General features: G+C 46.2%; 1 protein-coding gene across 1 annotated transcript in view; it reads right to left on the bottom strand.

Moving 5' to 3' along the window:
* Window positions 1-20765, bottom strand: part of LOC143934121 (BAR/IMD domain-containing adapter protein 2-like) — a 250433-nt gene that overhangs the window by 12736 nt on the left and 216932 nt on the right. Inside the window, exon 11 of the mRNA XM_077457444.1 lies at window positions 2009-2080. Coding sequence (XP_077313570.1) covers window positions 2009-2080 — 72 coding nt within the window. The remainder of the gene's footprint in view (window positions 1-2008; window positions 2081-20765) is intronic.

Raw genomic sequence — 20765 nt, forward strand, 5'->3', positions numbered from 1 at the left:
AGGGCTATTTTAGAGGGCATTAGAATGGCCCAAGGCCAGGAGGCAATTCCGGGACACTGTACTGTCTCTGAATTAAAGGTGCCTGGGACCCGGGACAGAGCTGCCTATTGCAGGACTGTCCCGGGCAATCCAGGACTGTTGGAAGGTATGGATATTCTGGGTCTACCATTTAAAATACACCTATGATAAAAATTATAGTCCCTTAATTTCTTTGTAAGTGGGCAAACTTACCAAATCTGCAGGGGATCAAATAATTATTTCCCCCACTATATATATATATATATATATGTATATATGTGTATATATATATATATATATATATATATATGACCACCATTAAACTATAATAAGTCTGACAAACTTGGTAATGGCCATTCGTACTGTTGAATGTATTTTCATTATGGTGTACTTGTCTGTCAGAGTTATATATGTGAACTGCAATTCCTTAAAGTGGTTGTAAACCCTTACATATACCCAGTGAAGTGACTGGCCTCGTGATACACAGAGCTGAAACAATTCCTCTTACATAAGTTGTACCTGTTTATCTTATTATTTATTTATTTTTTATCTTCAGTCTTCTTTTCTCTACATCTGTTCAAAGTCCAGAATTTATAAAGCTTGTCTGAGCATTCACAAACAAGGGGCGGAGAGCTGGAGTAAGGAGAGCTCTGAGAGTTGATTGGACTGAAGGAACACAACCCCCTTCACACAGCACACAGGAATTTTTGGGATTGGCCAGAGGACGAACCGGAAGTAGAGTAAGGCGGGAGGAAGTTGTCATTATACCCTCTTCCTGATTGTGCTTGTTTTTGCAATTAAAATGTGAGAGTCTTTACTGCTTTTTAATAAATCTACCTGCCGTTTTTTAAACTACTACACTATGGAAGTCTCCTGTTTCTCTCTCTCCCCCTCCTCTCTCTTATTTTGAGCCATACACTGTGAAATAGAAGTGAAGATCCATTTCACCTGTTCTGGAAGCTGGGACTGGCCCTCTAGTGGCGGAATTGTATCATTGCATCCCTCCTTTGGATTTCCTGATGGCTATTATTTATTATTTATGAATGAAATAAGAGAATCCTGGAGTTTGTTTGATTTGCTTATTCACTTCGTTTAAAGGTGAGAGTTCTGGGAGCCTTGAGTAGCGGACATTTTATTATTGTTCTATCATTAAACCTTTTTTCCATTTTTTTATATATTTTTTATATATTTTTATGCGTGCTGTTTTTTGGACTATATTTTTTTTCACGGCATTGTATGTATGCACATATTTATATTATTTTGAATTTGTGTATTTTATTTGAGTGGCACGATTTGCGCAGGACCCACCCCTTTATATTCATTATTTGATAGTTTGTGCTCACTATTTTGTCCTGCTGCATTTTTTAGTTAGCATTTGCACTTTATATCACTCAGGCTCTTTTTCACAGCATCTGTGTTTCATTATATCTGATTTTGGATTTTGTTCCACTTTAGTCACTTATTACCACTTAGCGGCGCGAAGGCTGACCACTTTTATGCCTGATTGCATACAAATTGAAACTATTAGGGCCGGTTCACACTGCGGGCGATGCGAGGCGACACCGACTTGCCTCGCCGCGACCTGCCGCGACCTCAGCGGCGATTTGCAAATGACTTCTGTATAGAAGTCAATGCAAGTCGCCCCGAGGTCGCCCAGAAGTAGTACAGGAACCTTTTTTCTGAGTCGGAGCGACTCGAGTCGCTCCTCTCAGAACGGTTCCATTGTACAGAACGGGGGCGACTTGTCAGATTGCGGCGAGGCAAGTCGTGTCGCCTCGCATCGCCCGCAGTGTGAACCGGCCCTTAAGGTTTGAACTCATATTATATGGTTTTGGTAAATCTGAAGACAAAAATCTGCATAAAATCTAATAGTGTGTATGGGGTCTAAGGCTCGGCAAAACACTTTATAGGTTGACATAACATACTCTGGCAAGTTTAAGAGAATCCAAAAGCGATTAGAAGACATAATATAATAAGCAGTATTACTCACTTTGAGCCAAGTTTGTCTGAAGACTCTGACGGTGGAAGGGGACGAGTATAGGAAAATGGAAACCAGCCTTTCCTATAAAAAGAAATAATAAAAATAAAAGCCTATTACTAATAACAATTCTGCAGCTTAAATCTGTAGTGGGAGCACACTTCACAGGTAGGCCTAGACTTCCTATTTTCTCCTGCTCTTCTTAAAGGATTCCAAAATGTTCAGGGCCAACTGCTACAGCTTCCAAAGGAGCCACCTAAGAGATAATGGTACAATGGTGGCCTGTCCATTAGGGGTGCACGGATGCCCCCCTATTCATGCATCCGGCCCACTGATCTACATACAGGGCCCTGGATGCATGAATTCCAATCAGAATTCTTCTATTTTTTAAGCACGTGATTAGAGCCAGAGGCTCTAATAGGTTTAAAAAAAGGGTGAGCTCGGGGCGCAGGGCAGCGCAGGAATATTCGATATTGTAACACTGATTCTCCTCCGAGCCAATCAGGAAGCAGGTCATGAGACCTGTCACCCGCTTGACCAAAAGGAGATCCGATTGCCAGGAGGAGGAAGGAGGAGACACAGGGGAAGTGGGGAAGCAGCCGGAGGAACCAGCTCGGAAAGAAGCCGACGTCACCCGCAGCACTGCCCGCAAGATGGGGTAAGTCAGTGGCGGACCGGGCACCGCCCCCTCTCTCCTTGCCACCCCCTATATGCATCCATGCATCCAACCCCTTTCAAGGCACCAGCGCATGAATTACATCGGTGGCGTTTGTTTGTGAAGCACCTGATTAGAGCCAGAGGCTCTAATAGGCTTCAAAACAGGGTGAGCTCGGGTCGCAGAGGATGCAACCGTAGCCCACCCAGGTGGGTTACAACAGCAAATTAATATTCGCTGTTGAAACACTGTTTCTCAATCCAGCCAATCAGAAGCAGGTGTGAGACCCATTTTCGGATTGGCCTAAAAGAGAAGACTCCTGATTGGCCGCTATTGGAGGAGGGAGGAAACAGAAGCCGCTGCTGCCACCATGATGACCCGTGGAAAGAAGGAGAACGGGAGGCCACCGCCTCTGAACAGGGGAAGCCGCCGGTGATGGGGTAAGTGCTACCAACCGACTGGGGGGAGTGACATACTGTTTGCCGTCCCCCTAAAAAGTATTCCACCACTCACCACTGGGGTGAGTGCGGAGCCCCGACTGCTGACTGACCAGCCGGTGGGGGTGGGTGCCATCACCAGCCACCAAAAGATGTTCATACTAGCTGGCATCTCTGGATTGAGGGGTAAAGAGCTGTAGTTTGAAGATTTTTTTTTACATTTTGGGTGGAACACTTAAGGGTTTGAATCTCCTAATTTTCTGTTCTGGCACCCACCATATGGAAAATGAGACAGCAATATAATCCTGGCAAAGGTTTTAGATATTTACTGCTCTAGAATTAGGGCTAGAGGTGGGTTTTTAATGTATAGATTTGGGCAGCCATCTCCATGTGGATATTTCACATTATTCCTATGTTTGCAGAGGTAGTAGGGACCGGAAGTGATGGAAAATCTCTCCCATGGGCACACAAGCATAAACACAGTAGCAGATTAAGGAAGTGTTAGAACTTCTTACTGTGCAGGTGACCACACTAACCAGTTCTTGACCTAGTGTCACAGAGATAGAATGTAAGAGAAGTCTCCCCAATGGAGTCACCAAAAGAAATTAAATAAATGTAAGACATTAAAGGAGAAGTACAGTCAAAGCTCTCTGCTCAAGGAGTACTTAGAATTGAGTGATCAACATTGTTTGATCGGTCAGTTCTTACTCTTAGAGCTGGCAGGTGACAGATGCAAAATCCCTAACTTCTCATTTAACATTTTAAAGAAAAGTGAGGGATTTAAAAATAAGAAACACATATAATCACCTATGTAGATGCAGCATGGATCCAAGTCACAGCTGTCCCCCACTGGCTCTACAAAGCCCAAGAACTGATCGATCAAAGACCACTGATTGCTCGGTTCTCAGTCTTCAGTGAGTAGACAGCCGGTGACTGTGACTCCCCGCTCTGTGCCCTGCCCCTCCAGTACTCACTGGAGTGCCGGGCTGTGGAGGGGGTGGGAGAGGCACACTGAGAGGCTGAGCCACCTGTTGGTTAGGCATCTAGGCACATCTCAATATTATTGTCGGAATCCCTGCAGAGCTTGGAGTGGCTCTGATGTCAGCCGACCGTGGACTTTAGCCTGCTGTTGGCTGAATCTGGGTCACAGGAGTGCAGAATTAGGTGTGGCTCTGATGTCAGCCGACCGTGGACTTTAGCCTGCTGTTGGCTGAATCTGGGTCACAGGAGTGCAGAATTAGGTGCATCCTTGTGATCCACAGAAGAAGTATGACCAAAAGAGCTTTGGTCATACTTCTCCTTTAAAGCAGAACAAGGTATCTTTTTTCATTTGCTCATATGCAGCCACCAACTTTATAAAATGCAAATGTAGTAATACACTTTAAGAATCGTCATTCAGCATTTTGGATTCAAAAAGTTGCATAGACGGTGTAACAAAACGTCCCACACTCCGCTTGAGTGCTATCATCATATACTGCTTCCTCCTAGCAAGGCAGTACTTGTTTGGTTGCGCAACACAAACTGTTTATTTAAACACAGGTACACAAGTAATACTCGGGACAATCCCCCCCTTTGCATTCAGGATGGGGTAGATTGTTTAATCAAAATTAGACAATATATATATATATATATATATATATATATATATATATATATATATATATATATATATATATATATACATATACACACACACACACACACAACATTCCAGTGTGGTTGTACAGTGAGTCCTATTAGTACAGATCAGACTCGATTTCTCGGCCACCCTGTTCCCCTATTAGATACACAAGGTGACTTAGACTTAGACATAGGATGTGCATGGGGAGCTGAAACATGGGTTTTCCAACCTCCCCAAGGGATTCTGGTTCCCACTGGCCCCCCTGCCCAAAGTGACTCCCGTCACATCTCTCCCCTTTCAGCAGCAGACTTACATAGGAGGAGACCCCAGACGGGTTGACTCCCAAGTAAATCAGTAGTTCCAGTCCCCCAATGCCACAGTACCCCAAATAAATAGTCCCAAACATAGCATTACTTACCCAACCAACCTCTGCCTCTCTCAGAGAACACACCCGCCACTGGGAAGAAGTGCAGACTGGCCCTTCTCCCTGGAGTCCTTTAAGCCGCTGGAGAGAAGACAGGATGGCTGGGCTCAGTCTGTCATGCTGTTGGGGATCTGGGTGGACTGCCCAGCTGCCCTGGGGTATGCAAGTGGAGATCGTAGTCCCATCCACTTTCACAGGCAATCCATTTGTTAGTGGAAGGCAGAGGCCAGAGGCGCTCTGCCCTGTTTTCAGCGTTTCAGCTGGGCATAGGAACTTCACTACATCATCTGCTCCAGCTAACTGTGAGGAGGGACGCCGACGGCTCTCTGGAACTCCGCAGTTGTTGCCGGTGCTGGGCAGATGTTGGTAGCACTCTGCCCTGTTGCCAGAACTTCTGCTGGTTTTCTGTTAGTGGAGACTGCAGGCCCATCCACCGACACTAGATCAAGCTGCAGTTGTGAGGTGCCAAGTGCATTCTCTCTTTGGCTCCTGATCTGCAGCTTGGGAGTGACTGCCACCTCCTCACCCTGGGCCTCCAGAACGGCTGCAGGTGTGGGGCAGAGGTCTTGGACCCTCTGTCTGGTTGCCAGCACTTCAGCTGGGTTGCTGCTGGGATGTCCTTTTTCTGGTACTGTCTCCCAGGTGCACCAATCTTTGTTGGGAAGGGGAAATGGCAGCTTCCCCTCCCTGCATCTCTGCAATCCAGGAAGAATAAACACTACCTCCTCACCTCGGGCCTCCCAAACTGCCATGGGTGTGGAGCAGGAGTCTGTAGTACTCTGTCCTGCTGCCAGCACTTCTTTTGGGGGTTTGCTAGGTGGTTCCTCCACTACAGAAATGTCTATTAAATCCCCAGGCTCTGGAATTGCTAAAAGTCTAGGGCATGGGCTGATGGCCCTTGGGCCCAGTGCCAACACTTTGGCAGGTGACTCTTTATCGATAACATACTCTGATGAAAAGTCAATTAAATCAATTGCTGACATTCCAGCTGAGATTTCAGAGCTGTCTGCTGGTACTTCCTGATAGTCCCCGGTAAAGGGAGCCCAGCCCTGAGCAGAGTCTAGCAGCCGTATGTAGGCGATCTCCAGCTCCCATTCCTGAACATCCAGAAACTCTATATCTTCCAGTGCCCAGTGCACTTCCGAGATGTTCAGTATCTCTTCTCTGAAATCCATGATTTCATCCAACTGCCACTTCAAATCGCTCACAAAATTAGGGTCCCCTGTCAGCTTCACGTACACCAGTCCCAGGCCACTGTAGCCAAAGTCTTTCATTGTCATCTGCTATCCAAGGGCATGCTTGGGATACATGCCACCAGAGGGCTCTGTATCTCTCATCCAGCCACATCTCTGCCCAGACTAGCCTGCTTAACTCAGCTCCTTGTGCGTTTTTTTCTCCCAAAAACAGCATCCGCAATGCATACTGCAACCAGTACCTTTCCTGGATGGAGGGGAGAATTTTTCCCTGGTGGCGCTGCTCACGGGCTTGTGTTTCCTTCCAGAGTTTGCAGCAGATAGAATCATACCATCCCAGCAGTACTTGCTCTGATACTGGTCACCTGTGCTGTATCTGCATCTCTCGCAACCTCCTTCCGAAATCCTTTTCCATTGCGGCTGGTATCTGTACCTCTCCTCTCCAGACCTTGGATCCAGATGGAGGTTTGGATGTCCTTGACTGCAGGAAGCGCCCCACTGCTTGCCACCAATGTAATGAAACATCCCACACTTCGCTTTAGTGCTTTCGTCATATACCGTTTCCTCCAGTCTAAGCATAGATATCAGATATTCCAAATCACTGACAACCAATAACAAGGCAGTACTCATCTGGCTGCTCAACACAAACTATTTATTGAAACACAGGTACACAGGTAATACTCGGGACAATCCCCCCTCCTTTGAATTCTGGGCAGGGTAGACTGCAGAGAGAGCTGTTGGAGGAAGCCCTCCCTACTCACAGCAAACATACTTACACATCCCATAATATCCAAGGCAGACAGACACAATAGATGTATGTAGCGCCCCCTGGGAGCAAAGAGGTACCTCCAGAGACAGGGAGCAAGCTTACATTCACCTAAGGGCTGAGTCCATGGCTATAATGGGAAGTTAGAAAAGAATTTGGTTGCCAGTCACCTTATATATTTGCAATGCTTTAATAAGGAACTTAAAAGAAATAGAAGGAGAGATGGTTAGGTGAGGTTTCAGATACCATTTGCAGATCACTTACAGACTCCTTGAATCCAAAGGTAAAACAACTTTCTCTGTTAGCAGACCTTGACTACCTGGATAGGCCTCTCACACAGACCTAGCAGCCAGTAGAACTTCTGGACAAGCCTCTCTCACAGACTTAGCAGCCAGGAGCTAGTTACCACGGTTTAGGTTGTAGAATAGGATTCAGCTTTACAGCGCCAGAACCTTTAAGCCATCGGACAACACTGTAAGAGTAGTTTAGGTATAGGTATGTCCTCCAAGTGAGTTACCAGGCCCTCCTGAGAGACCAGCCTTCATCCTGGCTCTCTCCAGCAAGGGTCTCCCCTAGATCTCCTCAGCTTGGCTCGGTTTCTTCCACACAGGCAAGACAGCCTAAGGACCACCACGGGATTAGTAGGTCCCAGACAGGCTTCTGGGCCTACTTGCAGAACTTGCAGCAACACATCCTCAGGCCAGGAGGGCCCCAAGGTAATTGACAGAGAGCACATGGCTCTGCACAATAAATACCCCCTTCCCAAAATGCACAGCAGCCAGGAACCTCCTACTGGGCTGTTCTGGAAAAATAATTCTCATTACTTAGCTCGACCTAGTTGTAATTCTCATACTGGCCTGTGGTACCAGTGACACCTACTGGCAATAGTGAGAAATGCAAAACTCAGTTCAGTTTAGGGCAGAACCAAATAAACAATACAATCAGAGCTGTTTAGAGCTCAGCCAAAAACTAAATTTACCCTATAGCCTCAATTGTAGGAACAGGGGTACATATACAACATTCCAGTGTGGTTGCACAGCGAGTCCGATTAGTACAGATCAGACTGGATTTCTCTGTCACCCTATGCCCCTATTAGAGATACAGGGCGACTTAGACATATGAGGTGCATGGGGAGCTGAAACAAGAGTTTCCCAACCTCCCCAAGGGATTCTGGGTTCCACAGGTCCCCCCCCCCTCGCCCAAAGTGACCCCCGACACATACAGTAAAATTGCAATGAATGTGTTAACTATGAATGAACGACTCTTTGCACCTTGATGACACTATGCACATCTCTGGATTATGCTTTATACTTCATACCAAGGAAGCCCCATGGGCCCCTATTCAGCACTTTTATTACAACCACAGTCATTTATTGGGGACGACATCTCTATTGGTGCTTACTCCTTGTTTTCTGTTCCCCGCTGCCGCAGTCACCACCACCTCAGTTTCTGGGGATGATGTTTCCCATGGTGCCTCCAGCTACTAACACTACTCATGTTTTTGAATATTGTAGCCTACTTATAGACATCCCTAGATTGCATTTGCCCCTGACAAGTGGAATTTATCCACAAAATGTGCGTAGAGCTATATACTGATGTATTGTCACATATACTATGCGACTACCTTGAAGAACCTTAAATCAATTTTATATTATCATGTGTGCAATCAATCATGTTTATATGCAAGATTGGGCTACATTTAATACATTTGAAAATATTTACTATTTACTGTGTAGGAACATTTATGTATACGTATACAACTCAAACACTTATGTGTGTGTTCATTTCTACGTATTTATTATATTACTATATTATTTGCTACATGCTATTTACTGCCCCACATGCATCCATGTGCACCATTAAATATTAAATAGTATCTACCAATTGATTCATCTGGTTTTGGTGTTGTGCTTCATATAAAGTCCCACCATTCCCCTTTCCCCTCCTTTCCCCTCCTTTCCCCTCTTTGTTAGTTAAAAATAAAATACATTTTGGTTCAAAAACAACCCCAAAAAACCTTCTGGGAGCAATCACATCCCATTTCAGCATATAATACGTTTGGGTGCTATCACCACTAAATAACACTAGAGGGCACCAACTGATTATTGATACTCATACAGAAAGTGACTCTTTACAAACTTCATCTCTGGAGTTCAGTAACACAAATGAGTAAAGCCACATTTTCTGTGAAAACACTCCCATCGCAATAATGGCTCATGTACACATCCATGAAAAGCACATCGTTTTTATCAGTAAACTTTTTTTTATGGCTCTAAACATGGGTGGGTTGTTTTCTGAGTCCAAGCACACAGTTGGGTAAAGCTTAGTAAACTCACATATTTCAGATCCAGGAAAAAAATGTAAAATCTGCATATAAAATGTATTTTATGCTGTATACGTGTAAACATATGTACTAATGTTTACATGAATACAGCGCCAATATACTCTATTGGAGTGCAAGAGCCGGCTGAGTCCTAGCAACAAAGGATGCTAAGCAGCAATAGATGCCTTATTCCTAGCAATGGAGGACACTAATGCCCTGTACACACAACCGGGATTTCCAGCAGACTAGGGTCCGACGGACTTCCGCCAGAATTTCGGCAGACTATCCAAACGGATTTGCCCACACATGACCAGACTTTCCGGGAGACTAGGTCCGTCGGACTTCCCGGAGGAATTCCGACGGACTTCCAAATGAACGGACTTGCCCACACATGGACTAAAGTCTGTTCATTTTGAACGTGATGAGTCACGACGGGACTAGAAAAGGAAGTCAATCTCTCCACTTTTATCAGCGAGATTGACACCTTGCTAGCCCCGTCGCCTGGTATGGATTTTAAGGGGAAGCCCCTACGCCAAAAAAAAAGGTGTGAGGGTCCCCCCGAGATCGATACTAGACCCTTATCCGAGCACGTAGCCCGGCCGGTCAGGAAAGGGGATGGGGACAAGTGAGCACCCTCCCTCCTGAGCCATACCAGGCCACATGCCCTCAACATGGGGGGGTGGATGCTTTGGGGAAGGGGGCCTCCCACCCCAAAGCACCTTCCCGACAACCCTGGCCATTGGTTGTCGGGGTCTGCGGGCGGGGGGCTTATCGGAATCCGGGAGCCCCCCACCCAATGTGAATGAGTATGGGGTGCATTTAAAACATGTTCTATTTCTAAAGTCCATCGGATTTTTGGCATGCAAAGGTTCGATGGAGCCCACACACAATCGGAATGTCCGACTAATTTGTTCCGTCGGACCTTTGCTGTCAAAAAGTCCGGTGGTGTGTACGCGGCATTAGGCTTTACATGAATACAGTGCACATAGCACTTTTTATAATGGATCTCAGTGCTGGCTTTTGCCGGCAAAATCTTGCATACTAGTTGCCATGTGCCTGTACCCTTTAGCAGGTTCCTAAATTGTGAGTTTATCTTTCTGGTGAGGTATACAAATTTGACATCTGCTGTTTAACTGTGCGATTTGACAGTTTTTAATTACTTCAACATTGGGCCAATTCTGTTCTGACACTTTTCTGCTACATGTAAAAATTTTCTTTTCTTGCTAGAAAATTACTTAGAACCCTCAAACATTATATATTTTTGAGCAGAGGCCCTAGCGAAAAAATGGTGGGTGTTGCAATGTTTTATGTCACACAGGTTTTTCAATTGTGATTTGTTTGAGAAAATATCAACTTTAGTAAATTTTAATGCAAAACACAATATAATACCCAATTGTTTGGTAAAATAAAAAAGATTATGTTAACTTGTCACGATTTAAAATTGCGCATGCTCAGGAACCTGGCCAAACTACAGTGTTTAAAATCTCTATAGGCTTTAAAAGCCTTTACAGGTTACCAGCTTACAGGTACACAGGAGGTCTGGTGTTATAATTATTGCTCTCGCTATATTGTTTGTGGCGATTTCTCACATGTGTGTGGTGGGAACATTGTTTACATATGCGTGTTCACCTTTGCACCCAAACACGAAGGGACGGGGACAGAGACGCTTTAAAAAATTATTTTCATTTTCAAACTGTTTCTTTCATTATTTATTTTTTAAAACAACTTATTGCTATGACAAAGGATGAACAACATCCTTTGTAATAGCATGGGCAGTGACCGGTACTCTTTATTGAGACATCTGGCGTCTATTAGACTCCAGATCTCTTCTCTGCCCTTAAAAGCATCTAATTAAAATGAGATTGATTTGATCAGATGCCTTCACAGGCTGGTAATGGAATGTTTACATTAGATCAAACCAGAAGTGATAAAATACTCTTCCGCTTCTACGCTTCCAGTTTCTTAGACAATAGAGATTATTAGGGATGTTCTGGTCTATGGTAAGCTGGCAGAACCACTTGCCTCAGTCCCAGGCTCCCCAATGGGACGGGAGATCCTGGGAAGGTGGGAGAGGATACCTTTTTAGGTGCTAAGATTGCTTTAAAAATCTGCATCACCAGCTGACTAAAATGATACCGGGGTATGACTGCAGCTGCAGCCATGACTCCATTATAGCCGCTTCAACCAGAGGACATTTGGGTACATCCTTTTGGGTGATGGGGTTAATGGGGAGGAGTTGGGAGGTTATGTGCAACTTAAAGTGGAACTAAATCCTCCTATCCTTTACAGCCAAGGAAGCTGCCATCTTAGTGTCTGTTTAATTTGCAGTTGCCATGGTGCTGCACATGTGATCAGTCATGATACCAGCCATGGCAAGGGACCTCATATCATTGAAGCAGAGTTAAGTATTGCATACTTTAGTTCTGCTTTAAATCAGTGGGTTTAGTTTAGTTTTAACCACTTCAGCTCCGGGAAGGATTTACGCACATGCAATGTTGTACCCAAACAAAATTGACATCCTTTTTATCCCACAAATAGAGCTTTCTTTTGGTGGTATTTGATCACCTCTGTGGTTTTTATTTTTTGCACTATAAACAAAAAAAGGCCGAAAATGTAAACAAAAAAAAAAACTATATTTTTTACTTTTTACTATAATAAATATCCCCCAAAAATATCTAAAAAAAAATTCTTCCTCTGTTTAGGCCGATATGTATTCTTCTACATATTTTTGGTAAAGAAAAAATTGCAATAAGCGTATATTGATTGGTTTGAGCAAAAGTTATAGTATCTACAAAATAGGGGATAGATTTATGGCATTTGTATTACAATTTTTTTTCCTACTAGTAATGGTGGCGATCTGTGATTTTTAATTGGGACTGCAGCATTGCGGCAGACAGATCGGACACTTCTGACACTATTTTTGGACCACTGAAATTTATACAGCGATCAGAGCTAAAAAGCCACTGATTACTGTATAAATGTCATTGGCAGGGAAGGGGTTAACACTAGGGGTTAAATGTGTTCCCTCGTGTGTGTTTCTACTGTGGATGGATAGGACTGACTGGGGGGGAGACCGATTGCTGTTCCTAAGTACTAGGAACAGATGATCTGTCTCTACGCCCCCCCCCCCCCCCCCCAATAGAATGGAAATTTGTCTGTTTACATTGACAGATCTCTGTTCTGTCCTTTTCAGGAACATCGCGGCCACCGACCACGCATATTGGCTCCTACGCCATGCAGTGGGTGCGCGCGCATGCCCCTATACTCCTTAAAGAGGAAACCCCCTTATTGGCACTTTAATAGACCACCAGCACCACCAAAAGTGCAGATAAGACATATATTTTTATTTTTACAGTACAAAATGATAAAAAGAGACACACAGACAAAAAGTCTGTGTGTCTCTTTTTATCATTTTGTACTGTAAAAATAAAAATATATGTCTTATCTGCACTTTTGGTGGTGCTGGTGGTCTATTAAAGTCCCAATAAGGGGGTTTCCTTTTTTGAAATAGATACAGGGATGGGACTGCCATGCCACAGTTTTTGACACAGTGAAAGTCCCTTCAGCCCCAGACCATTTTGCTGGCCAAAGACCAGACCACTTTTTGCGATTCGGTACTGCGACGCTTTAACTGACAATTGCGCAGTCATGTGACATGGCTCACAAACAAAATTGACGTCCTTTTTTTCTCACCAATAGAGCTTTATTTTGGTGGTATTTGATCACCCCTACGGTTTTTATTTTTTGCACTATAAACAAAAATAGAGCGACAATTTTGAAAAAAACACATTATTTTTTACTTTTTGTTATAATAAATATCCCCCAAAAATATATAAAAAAACTTTTTTTTCCCTCAGTTTAGGCTGATACGTGTTCTTCTTCATATTTTTGGTAAAAAAAATCGCAATAAGCGATTATTAATTGATTTGCGCAAAAGTTATAGCGTTTACAAAATAGGGGATAGTTTTATGACATTTTCATTAATAATTTTTTTTACTAGTAATGGTGGCTATCAGCGATTTTTATTGTGACTGCGACATTATGGCGGACACATCAGACATTTTTGACACATTTTTGGGACCATTGTCATTTATACAGCAATCACTGCTAAACAAATGCAGTGATTCCTGTGTAAATGACACTGGCAGTGAAGGGGTTAACCAATGGGTGGCAGTGTAGGGGTTAAGTGTTCCTAGGGGTGTGTTACTAACTGTTGGGGGCTGGGCTTTCTTTTAGTGAACACTGATCTCTGCTCTAATCACATGCAGCAGAGATCAGCGTCACTTGTTGCTAGGCAGAACGTCTCACGGGGGCGGCATTTAGGGCGGCATTTAAGATTGGACATACCTGTATGCCAATATGCCTGCCCGTGCTATTCTGCCGAAGCACATCGGCGTGCGCTGGTCGGGAAGTGGTTAAAGGGCCCACTGTACAGCTGTGGCGATTTACGCAGGATTGCCATACTGCCGCCGTCAAGCGGCCGGCAAGTGGTTAAATTAACTCAGATAAGCTTAGGTAAATGCCTACATTCTGCTGGGATATTTCGTATGGGGGTGACCGGTAGGGATGGGCGAACTTTGGCTGTTCGGCCGTTCTCTGAACCACTGAACAGCATTTACAGTAACCTCCCACCACTCGTTGGCAAGAGTACCTAAAAGCCACACAAAAGGGGCAGAAATCTGTCCCTTCTCCTTACTCACCTCAGTCTGTCCCTGCTTTACCTCATGACCTCTCAGCAGCCTCCACTGACAGGGATGATGGTATAGTGCAGGGTGTCCGAGGTTCTTGCAGCACATCTGCAAGCAGGACATCACCAGCTGTAGGCAAATTTATCTGCCAAAACTGCTGCAGCGGAAAAAAAAATTACAGTCCCTGCCACCCACATGCCCAGCGTCTAAATGTAAGCTTGATAAAGCTGCTGGCTCTACAGCTTCTGCCTTTCCACCTGATTGATTCTACCCCCTTCTGTGAATTTCCAGAATGTGCTATACCACAATGGCAGGTTCCCAGTCACTATTTCTTTTCACGTAAGGCCATTCCGGCTCTCTACCATCATGTGGAAGGCAATGTTGTGGTATCATGGGCAAGGCAGTAAGCCGTAAAGTCCACATTTCTGCTGACACGTGTTCCAGCAAGCATGTGCAGGGACGATATATTTTGTTCACATCATACTGGGTAATTCTACTTGCAACTCAGAAGGATGCAGGACAGGGCTCAGTGCCTCAGCTTGTCTCCATACAACTGGTGATGATGTGAGATTCGTCAGCTCTACCCCCTCCTCCCCCTCTTCCTCCACCTCCATACCCTCTTCTGCTGAATTGTCCTATGGACCTCAAGTACCCCCTAAGCGTTCAAAGGGCTATTCAATGAGCCAGCCTTAAAGGTGCCATGCAGTGCTTCAGCTGGTGTTTCTATGGGACAGCAACCACACCAGAGCAGAGATTCTTGTAGCACTGCAGGGTTAGGCCCAGAGGTAATCCATGCCATGCCAGCTGGAGCCAGGAATGGTGGTGTGTGTTAATGGCACAAACCTCCTGTCCGCCCTTAGAGTTTACAGATGTGCTATGTCTGGCACGTGTCCTCAATTTGGTGGTGCAGCGTTTCCTAAATACTGTAGGTACCTAGGGTTGGAAGATCTATTAAAGCAGGCGAGAAGAGTCTGTAGCCATTTTAGACGCTCATAGACAGCCAATGCTCGGTTGGCTGAAATTCAGTGGGCATTCAACCTGCTCATAAACCGTCTGATTGGTGACATGCCCACCAGGTGAAACTCAACTTTAGCCATCAACGAATACTAATGTGAGTATGGCACAATGACAGGCTCAGGCCGGCTCTGCCTTTTTTCCCCATGCCAATGGCTGCTCATAAAGGATGCATGCATTGTACTGTTACCATTTGAGGAGGCCACAAGGATGGTGAGCCGTGACAATGCATGCATCAGTGACAAAATCCCTGTTGTGTTCCTGCTGGAGCAGACTCTGCATGGCAGTATGGACAGGGCACTCGAGGCAGAGCAGTGGGACGAAGAAGAGGACTTCCTTTCCTCTCAAGGACCATTTTATGCAGACACCATTGTTCTTATGCCACAGAACACACAAGAGGAGGGAGAAGAGGAGGATTCTGGTAGTTTCAGAGGCATTGAAGCAGAGGAAGACATACGTCAAATAGAAAGAGGTGGTTTTCCATCTCCAGAACCCTTGTACATGGCTGAGAGGAGGCAGTAACAGATACTGTAATCCTCAGGCCGCGTACACACGGGCGGACTGTTCGCCCAACCTTGTCCGCTGAACAGTGTTTGGGCGGACAGTCCGCTCGTGTGTGGGCTTTCAGCGGACAGTTTCAGCGGACAGTTTGACGGACAAAGTCTTTCGGAAATTCCGAAAAACTGTCCGCTGAAACTGTGTTTGAGCGAACAGTCCGCCCGTGTGTAGGCTACTTTCGAAATGAGCAAACTGTTCCCGCTCGGAGGAGTCTGCTCATTTCGAGCGCGTGTGAAGGTAGGCGGGGCCCGCGACGGAGATGTCGCGGGCTCCGCCGCCTGGAATGGGCTTAAAGGGGAACCCCAACGCCGAAAAAAATCGGCGTGGGGGTTCCCCCAAAGTCCACAACAGACCCTTGTCCGAGCACGCTACCCGGCCGGCCAGGAAAGGGGGGCGAGCGAGCGCGCCCCCCCTCCTGAGCCGTACCAGGCCGCGTGCCCTCAACATGGGGGGGTGCCTTGGGGAAGGGGGGGCCGCGCGGCCCCCCCACCCCAAAGCACCTTGTCCCCATGTTGATGAGGACAAGGGCCTCTTCCCGACAACCCTGGCCGTTGGTTGTCGGGGTCTGCGGGCGGGGGGCTTATCGGAATCCGGGAGCCACATGGTATATGTCACATGGGTTGGTCACATGGGTTGATGTCACATGGGGACTATGACATCGTAAGGGGGCGGGGTCACCATGTGACCAACCCATGTGACATATACCATGTGACACCGCCCCATTGTCACTATATAAGTGACCGCACAGCGCGGCTCTGGCATTCCGGCCGGAGAGAGCGACGTGTCAACATCTCCTGGGGAAGAAGAAGAAGAAGAAGAAGAAGAACGGAAGGCGGCGACGGCGACAGCGACAGCGGCGACAGAAGACCGGGCCACCGCCTGTAAAAGAGCTACAAGAAGGCGCGGTGGCCCGGCAGAAGAACCGAAGGCGGCGACAGAAGAACGGAAGGCAGCGGCGACAGAAGACCGGGACACCGCCTGTAAAAGAGCTATAAGAAGGCGCGGTGGCCCGGCAGAAGAACCGAAGAGGGGGACAAGACCCCCGAAGTCGGGAGAAGAGGCCGGCGGCGGGGAGGAAGAAAGCCGGGCTCCTCCGCTAGTAAAAGAGCTACACGAAGATAGCGGAGGAGTCCGGCGAGAAGACCCCCGAAGACGGAAGACCCCCGGAGCTGTGCAATAAAATATTTTTTCTCTGTGTTGTGTTTTTTTTTGTACTTTATTTCACAGGTGAATGGGTAGGGGTACATTGTACCCCATACTCATTCACATAGGGTGGGGGGCCGGTATCCGGGGGCCCCCTTCTTAAAGGGGGCTCCCGGATTCCGATAAGCCCCCCGCCCGCAGACCCCGACAACCAACGGCCAGGGTTGTCGGGAAGAGGCCCTTGTCCTCATCAACATGGGGACAAGGTGCTTTGGGGTGGGGGGGCCGCGCGGCCCCCCCTTCCCCAAGGCACCCCCCCATGTTGAGGGCACGCGGCCTGGTACGGCTCAGGAGGGGGGGCGCGCTCGCTCGCCCCCCTTTCCTGGCCGGCCGGGTAGCGTGCTCGGACAAGGGTCTGTTGTGGACTTTGGGGGGACCCCCACGCCGATTTTTTTCGGCGTTGGGGTTCCCCTTTAAGTCCATTCCAGGCGGCGGAGCCCGCGACGTCTCCTTAGCGGGCCCCGCCTACCTGTACACGCGCTCGAAATGGGCGGATTTGCCTCCGCCTTACGTGGGCGAGTCCGTTCATTTCAAAAGTTGAGCGAACTGTTTGTCAAACAGTTCGCTGAAACAGTCCGCTCAAAAAGTGCCGTGTGTGGCCATGTCCGTCCATGCTAATTTTGAGCGGACTGTTTGCCGAAACTGTTTGACAAACAAAGTTGGGCGAACAGTCCGCCCGTGTGTACGCGGCCTCAGTGACCCCAAGGAGTCTGCTTCTTATGCCTCCACAAATTTGCTGTGCATGGGCTCCCTCATGTTTAACCACTTGATAACAGGGCACTTAAACCCCCCTCGTGACCAGACCAATTTTCAGCTTTCGGTGCTCTCACACTTTGAATGACAATTACTCAGTCATTTAACACTGTACCCAAATACATTTTTTGCCCTTTTTTTCATACACATAGAGCTTTCTTTTGGTGGTATTTGATCACCTCTTTTTTTTTTTTTTATAAATGAAAAAAGACCGAATTTTTTTTTAAAAAAAACATTTTTCTTTGTTTCTGTGATAAAATTTAGCAAATTATTAATTTTTCTTTATAAATTTTGGCCACAATTTATATTGCTATATATCTTTGGTAAAAATAACCCAAATTAGTGGATATTATTTGGTCTTTGTGAAAGATAGAGCGTCTACAAGCTATGGTGCAAATCATAAAAAAATGATCACACCTGAAGTACTGGTGGCCTATCTCATTTCTTGCGACCCGAACAAGCCAGGAAAGGACAAATACCCCCCAAATGACCCTTTTTGGAAAGTAGACATTCCAAGGTATTTAGTAAGATGCATGGTGAGGTTTTTGATGTTTTCATTTTTTCCCACAATTCTTTGCAAAATGAAGATTTTTTTTTTCCACAAAATTGTCATTGTAATAGGTTATTTCTCTCACATGGCAGGTGTATACCACAAATGACACCCCAAAATAAATTCTGCTACTCCTCCTGAGTATGGCGATACAACACGTGTGGGACTTTTCCACAGCCTAGCCACTTAGAGAGGCCCAACATGCAGGGAGCACCGTCAGGTGTTCTAGGAGCATAAATGACACATTTAGCTTGTTGACTACCTATTACACTTTTGAAGGCCCTGGAGCACCAGGACAATGACACGTGACACTGACGTGGCACTGATGACAGATGGCACTGATACGTGGCACTGATGACATGTGATACTGATGTGGCACTGATGACAGATGCACTAATACGTGGCACTGATGACACGTGACATGGATGACAGATGGCACTAATATGTGGCACCGATGACACGTGGCACTGATGACAGATGGCACTTATACGTGGCACTGATGACACGTGGTACTAATACGTGGCACTGATGACACATGGCACTAATACGTGGCACTGATGACACATGGCACTAATACGTGGCACTGACGACACGTGACATTGATGACAGATGGCACTAATACATGGCATTGATGACACGTGACACTGATAACAGATGGCATGTGACACTGACAGGTGGCACTGGCAGATGGCACTGACACGTGGCACTGATGACAGATGGCACTAATATGTGGCGCTGATGACACGTGGCACTGATGTGGTACTGATGACAGATGGCACTTATACGTGGCACTGGGGACAGATGGCACTGACAACAGGTGGCACTGGGGACAGATGGCACTGACAACAGGTGGTACTGGGGATATATGGCACTGACAACAGGTGGCACTGGGGACAGATGGCACTGACAACAGATGGCAGTGGGGACAGACGGCACTGGGGACAGATGGCAGTGGGGACAGATGGCACTGGCACTGACAGTGGGGACATGTGGGCACTTCATTTTCCGTTTTTTTTTACTCACGCTGCAGCGTTCGTTTCTCTCTCCCCACACGCTGTCTCGGTGCGAGGAGGGAAAGCCGGCGATGAGAGATGATCTCATATGTTTACATATGAGATCATATCTCATTGGACCCCCCGATCGCGCTGTAAATGGCCGCTGTGATTTGCCATTTACAGCAATCTTTGACTAGCTGTGTCCAAGGGACACGGGCAGCACAGAATTTACCCGCAACTGGCATCCTCCCGGCAACTACCGTACGCACTGCAGCCGTCTTTTGGCTATAGCGCGGATACCTAGTGGTTAAAAGCCTGCAAAAGAACCCAAGAATAAGTGGTTTAAAGGAAAAGGATCACTATTAGTTGGCAACCCTCCTTGACCACCGTTATAAGGGGAAAGTTTCAGAACTCATCCCGTCCCCACAGAGAGTGCAGAAGATTAAATCTCTAGAGGACGCCTTAAAGAGGAGTTTATCAAATGCTTTTCCTGACTCCTGTAGGTTACAGTGTCATGAAAAACTTAGTTTTGAGGCTTCTGTTGGTCAAGAGAGGAGCAGTGGAGAAGGTGGCCACCTAAGTAATGCATTTCTGAATTTTTTTAGTCCTCGCCCGCCCAGGGTTGTCAGCTTCCACATCCAATCGGCAGCATCTGCATCACATGGTGGACGATTATCTAGGGGCGAAAAAACTGTGATGTAATGCTTTCCAGTCGATAATCCACTGGCTTACAGGGTAATGAGACTAGACCACTGAGCAGAACTTGCGCAGTATGCTATTGAGCTGCTGGGCTGCCCCGCATCCATCGTGCTTTCTGAATGGGCATTCAGTGCTGCTGGAGGTTTTGTTACTGATCATAGAATGCGTCTGTCCACAGACTGCCCACAGACGGTCCAGACTCCGTGGACCGTCTGACTTTTATCGAAATCAATCAGTACTGGATTATCAGCAGCTATGAAGCCCCTAATGCTGATGTCACTGATCAATGTCTTTTTGGGTTGTGGATTTTCTGCAGGACTTCTAGGCTGCCTAGTGTTGAGGGTGTTGATTTCACCCGGAGGAATGTTTTTGGTGTAAGTTTAACACCCAAAGACCAATTTTTTCACACCTGTTTGACAGGGGCATTTCATTGCAATTTTTAACAGCAAGGCCAATTCTTGCTTTCATCAAGAGTACTTCTATAGGGATATGGTGTGAAGGCGCTACCGACTCCCAAAGACCAATTTTTGCCACCTGTTTGACAGGTGCATATCATTGCAATTTTGGACAGAAAGGCCAATTCTTACTTTCATCAAGAGTACCTCTATAGGATTATGGTGTGAAGGCGCCAGCGACACTCAAAGACCAATTTTTCTGCACCCGTTACTTCTATCCAAAGTCTGTGGTAGAGACACCAGAATTTATGCAACAAAAATCTCTAATCTTGTTCCCAGTGCACTACATTGTGACTTTATCATACAGACGGGCTCCCCAAGCCATTGCTTACAAAATAAAGAAAGTTTGCAGGGAAAAAAATGTTTGGGCTTTATAAATTAAATTATTGCTAACACAGCTTCTATACACAGTACACATGTGCCAATTCACAGGTG

The sequence above is a fragment of the Lithobates pipiens genome, unplaced genomic scaffold, assembly GCF_037356315.1.
Source record: "Lithobates pipiens isolate NorthernLeopardFrog02 unplaced genomic scaffold, aLitPip1_a1.2 Scaffold_27, whole genome shotgun sequence".
Taxonomy (NCBI): Eukaryota; Metazoa; Chordata; class Amphibia; order Anura; family Ranidae; genus Lithobates; species Lithobates pipiens.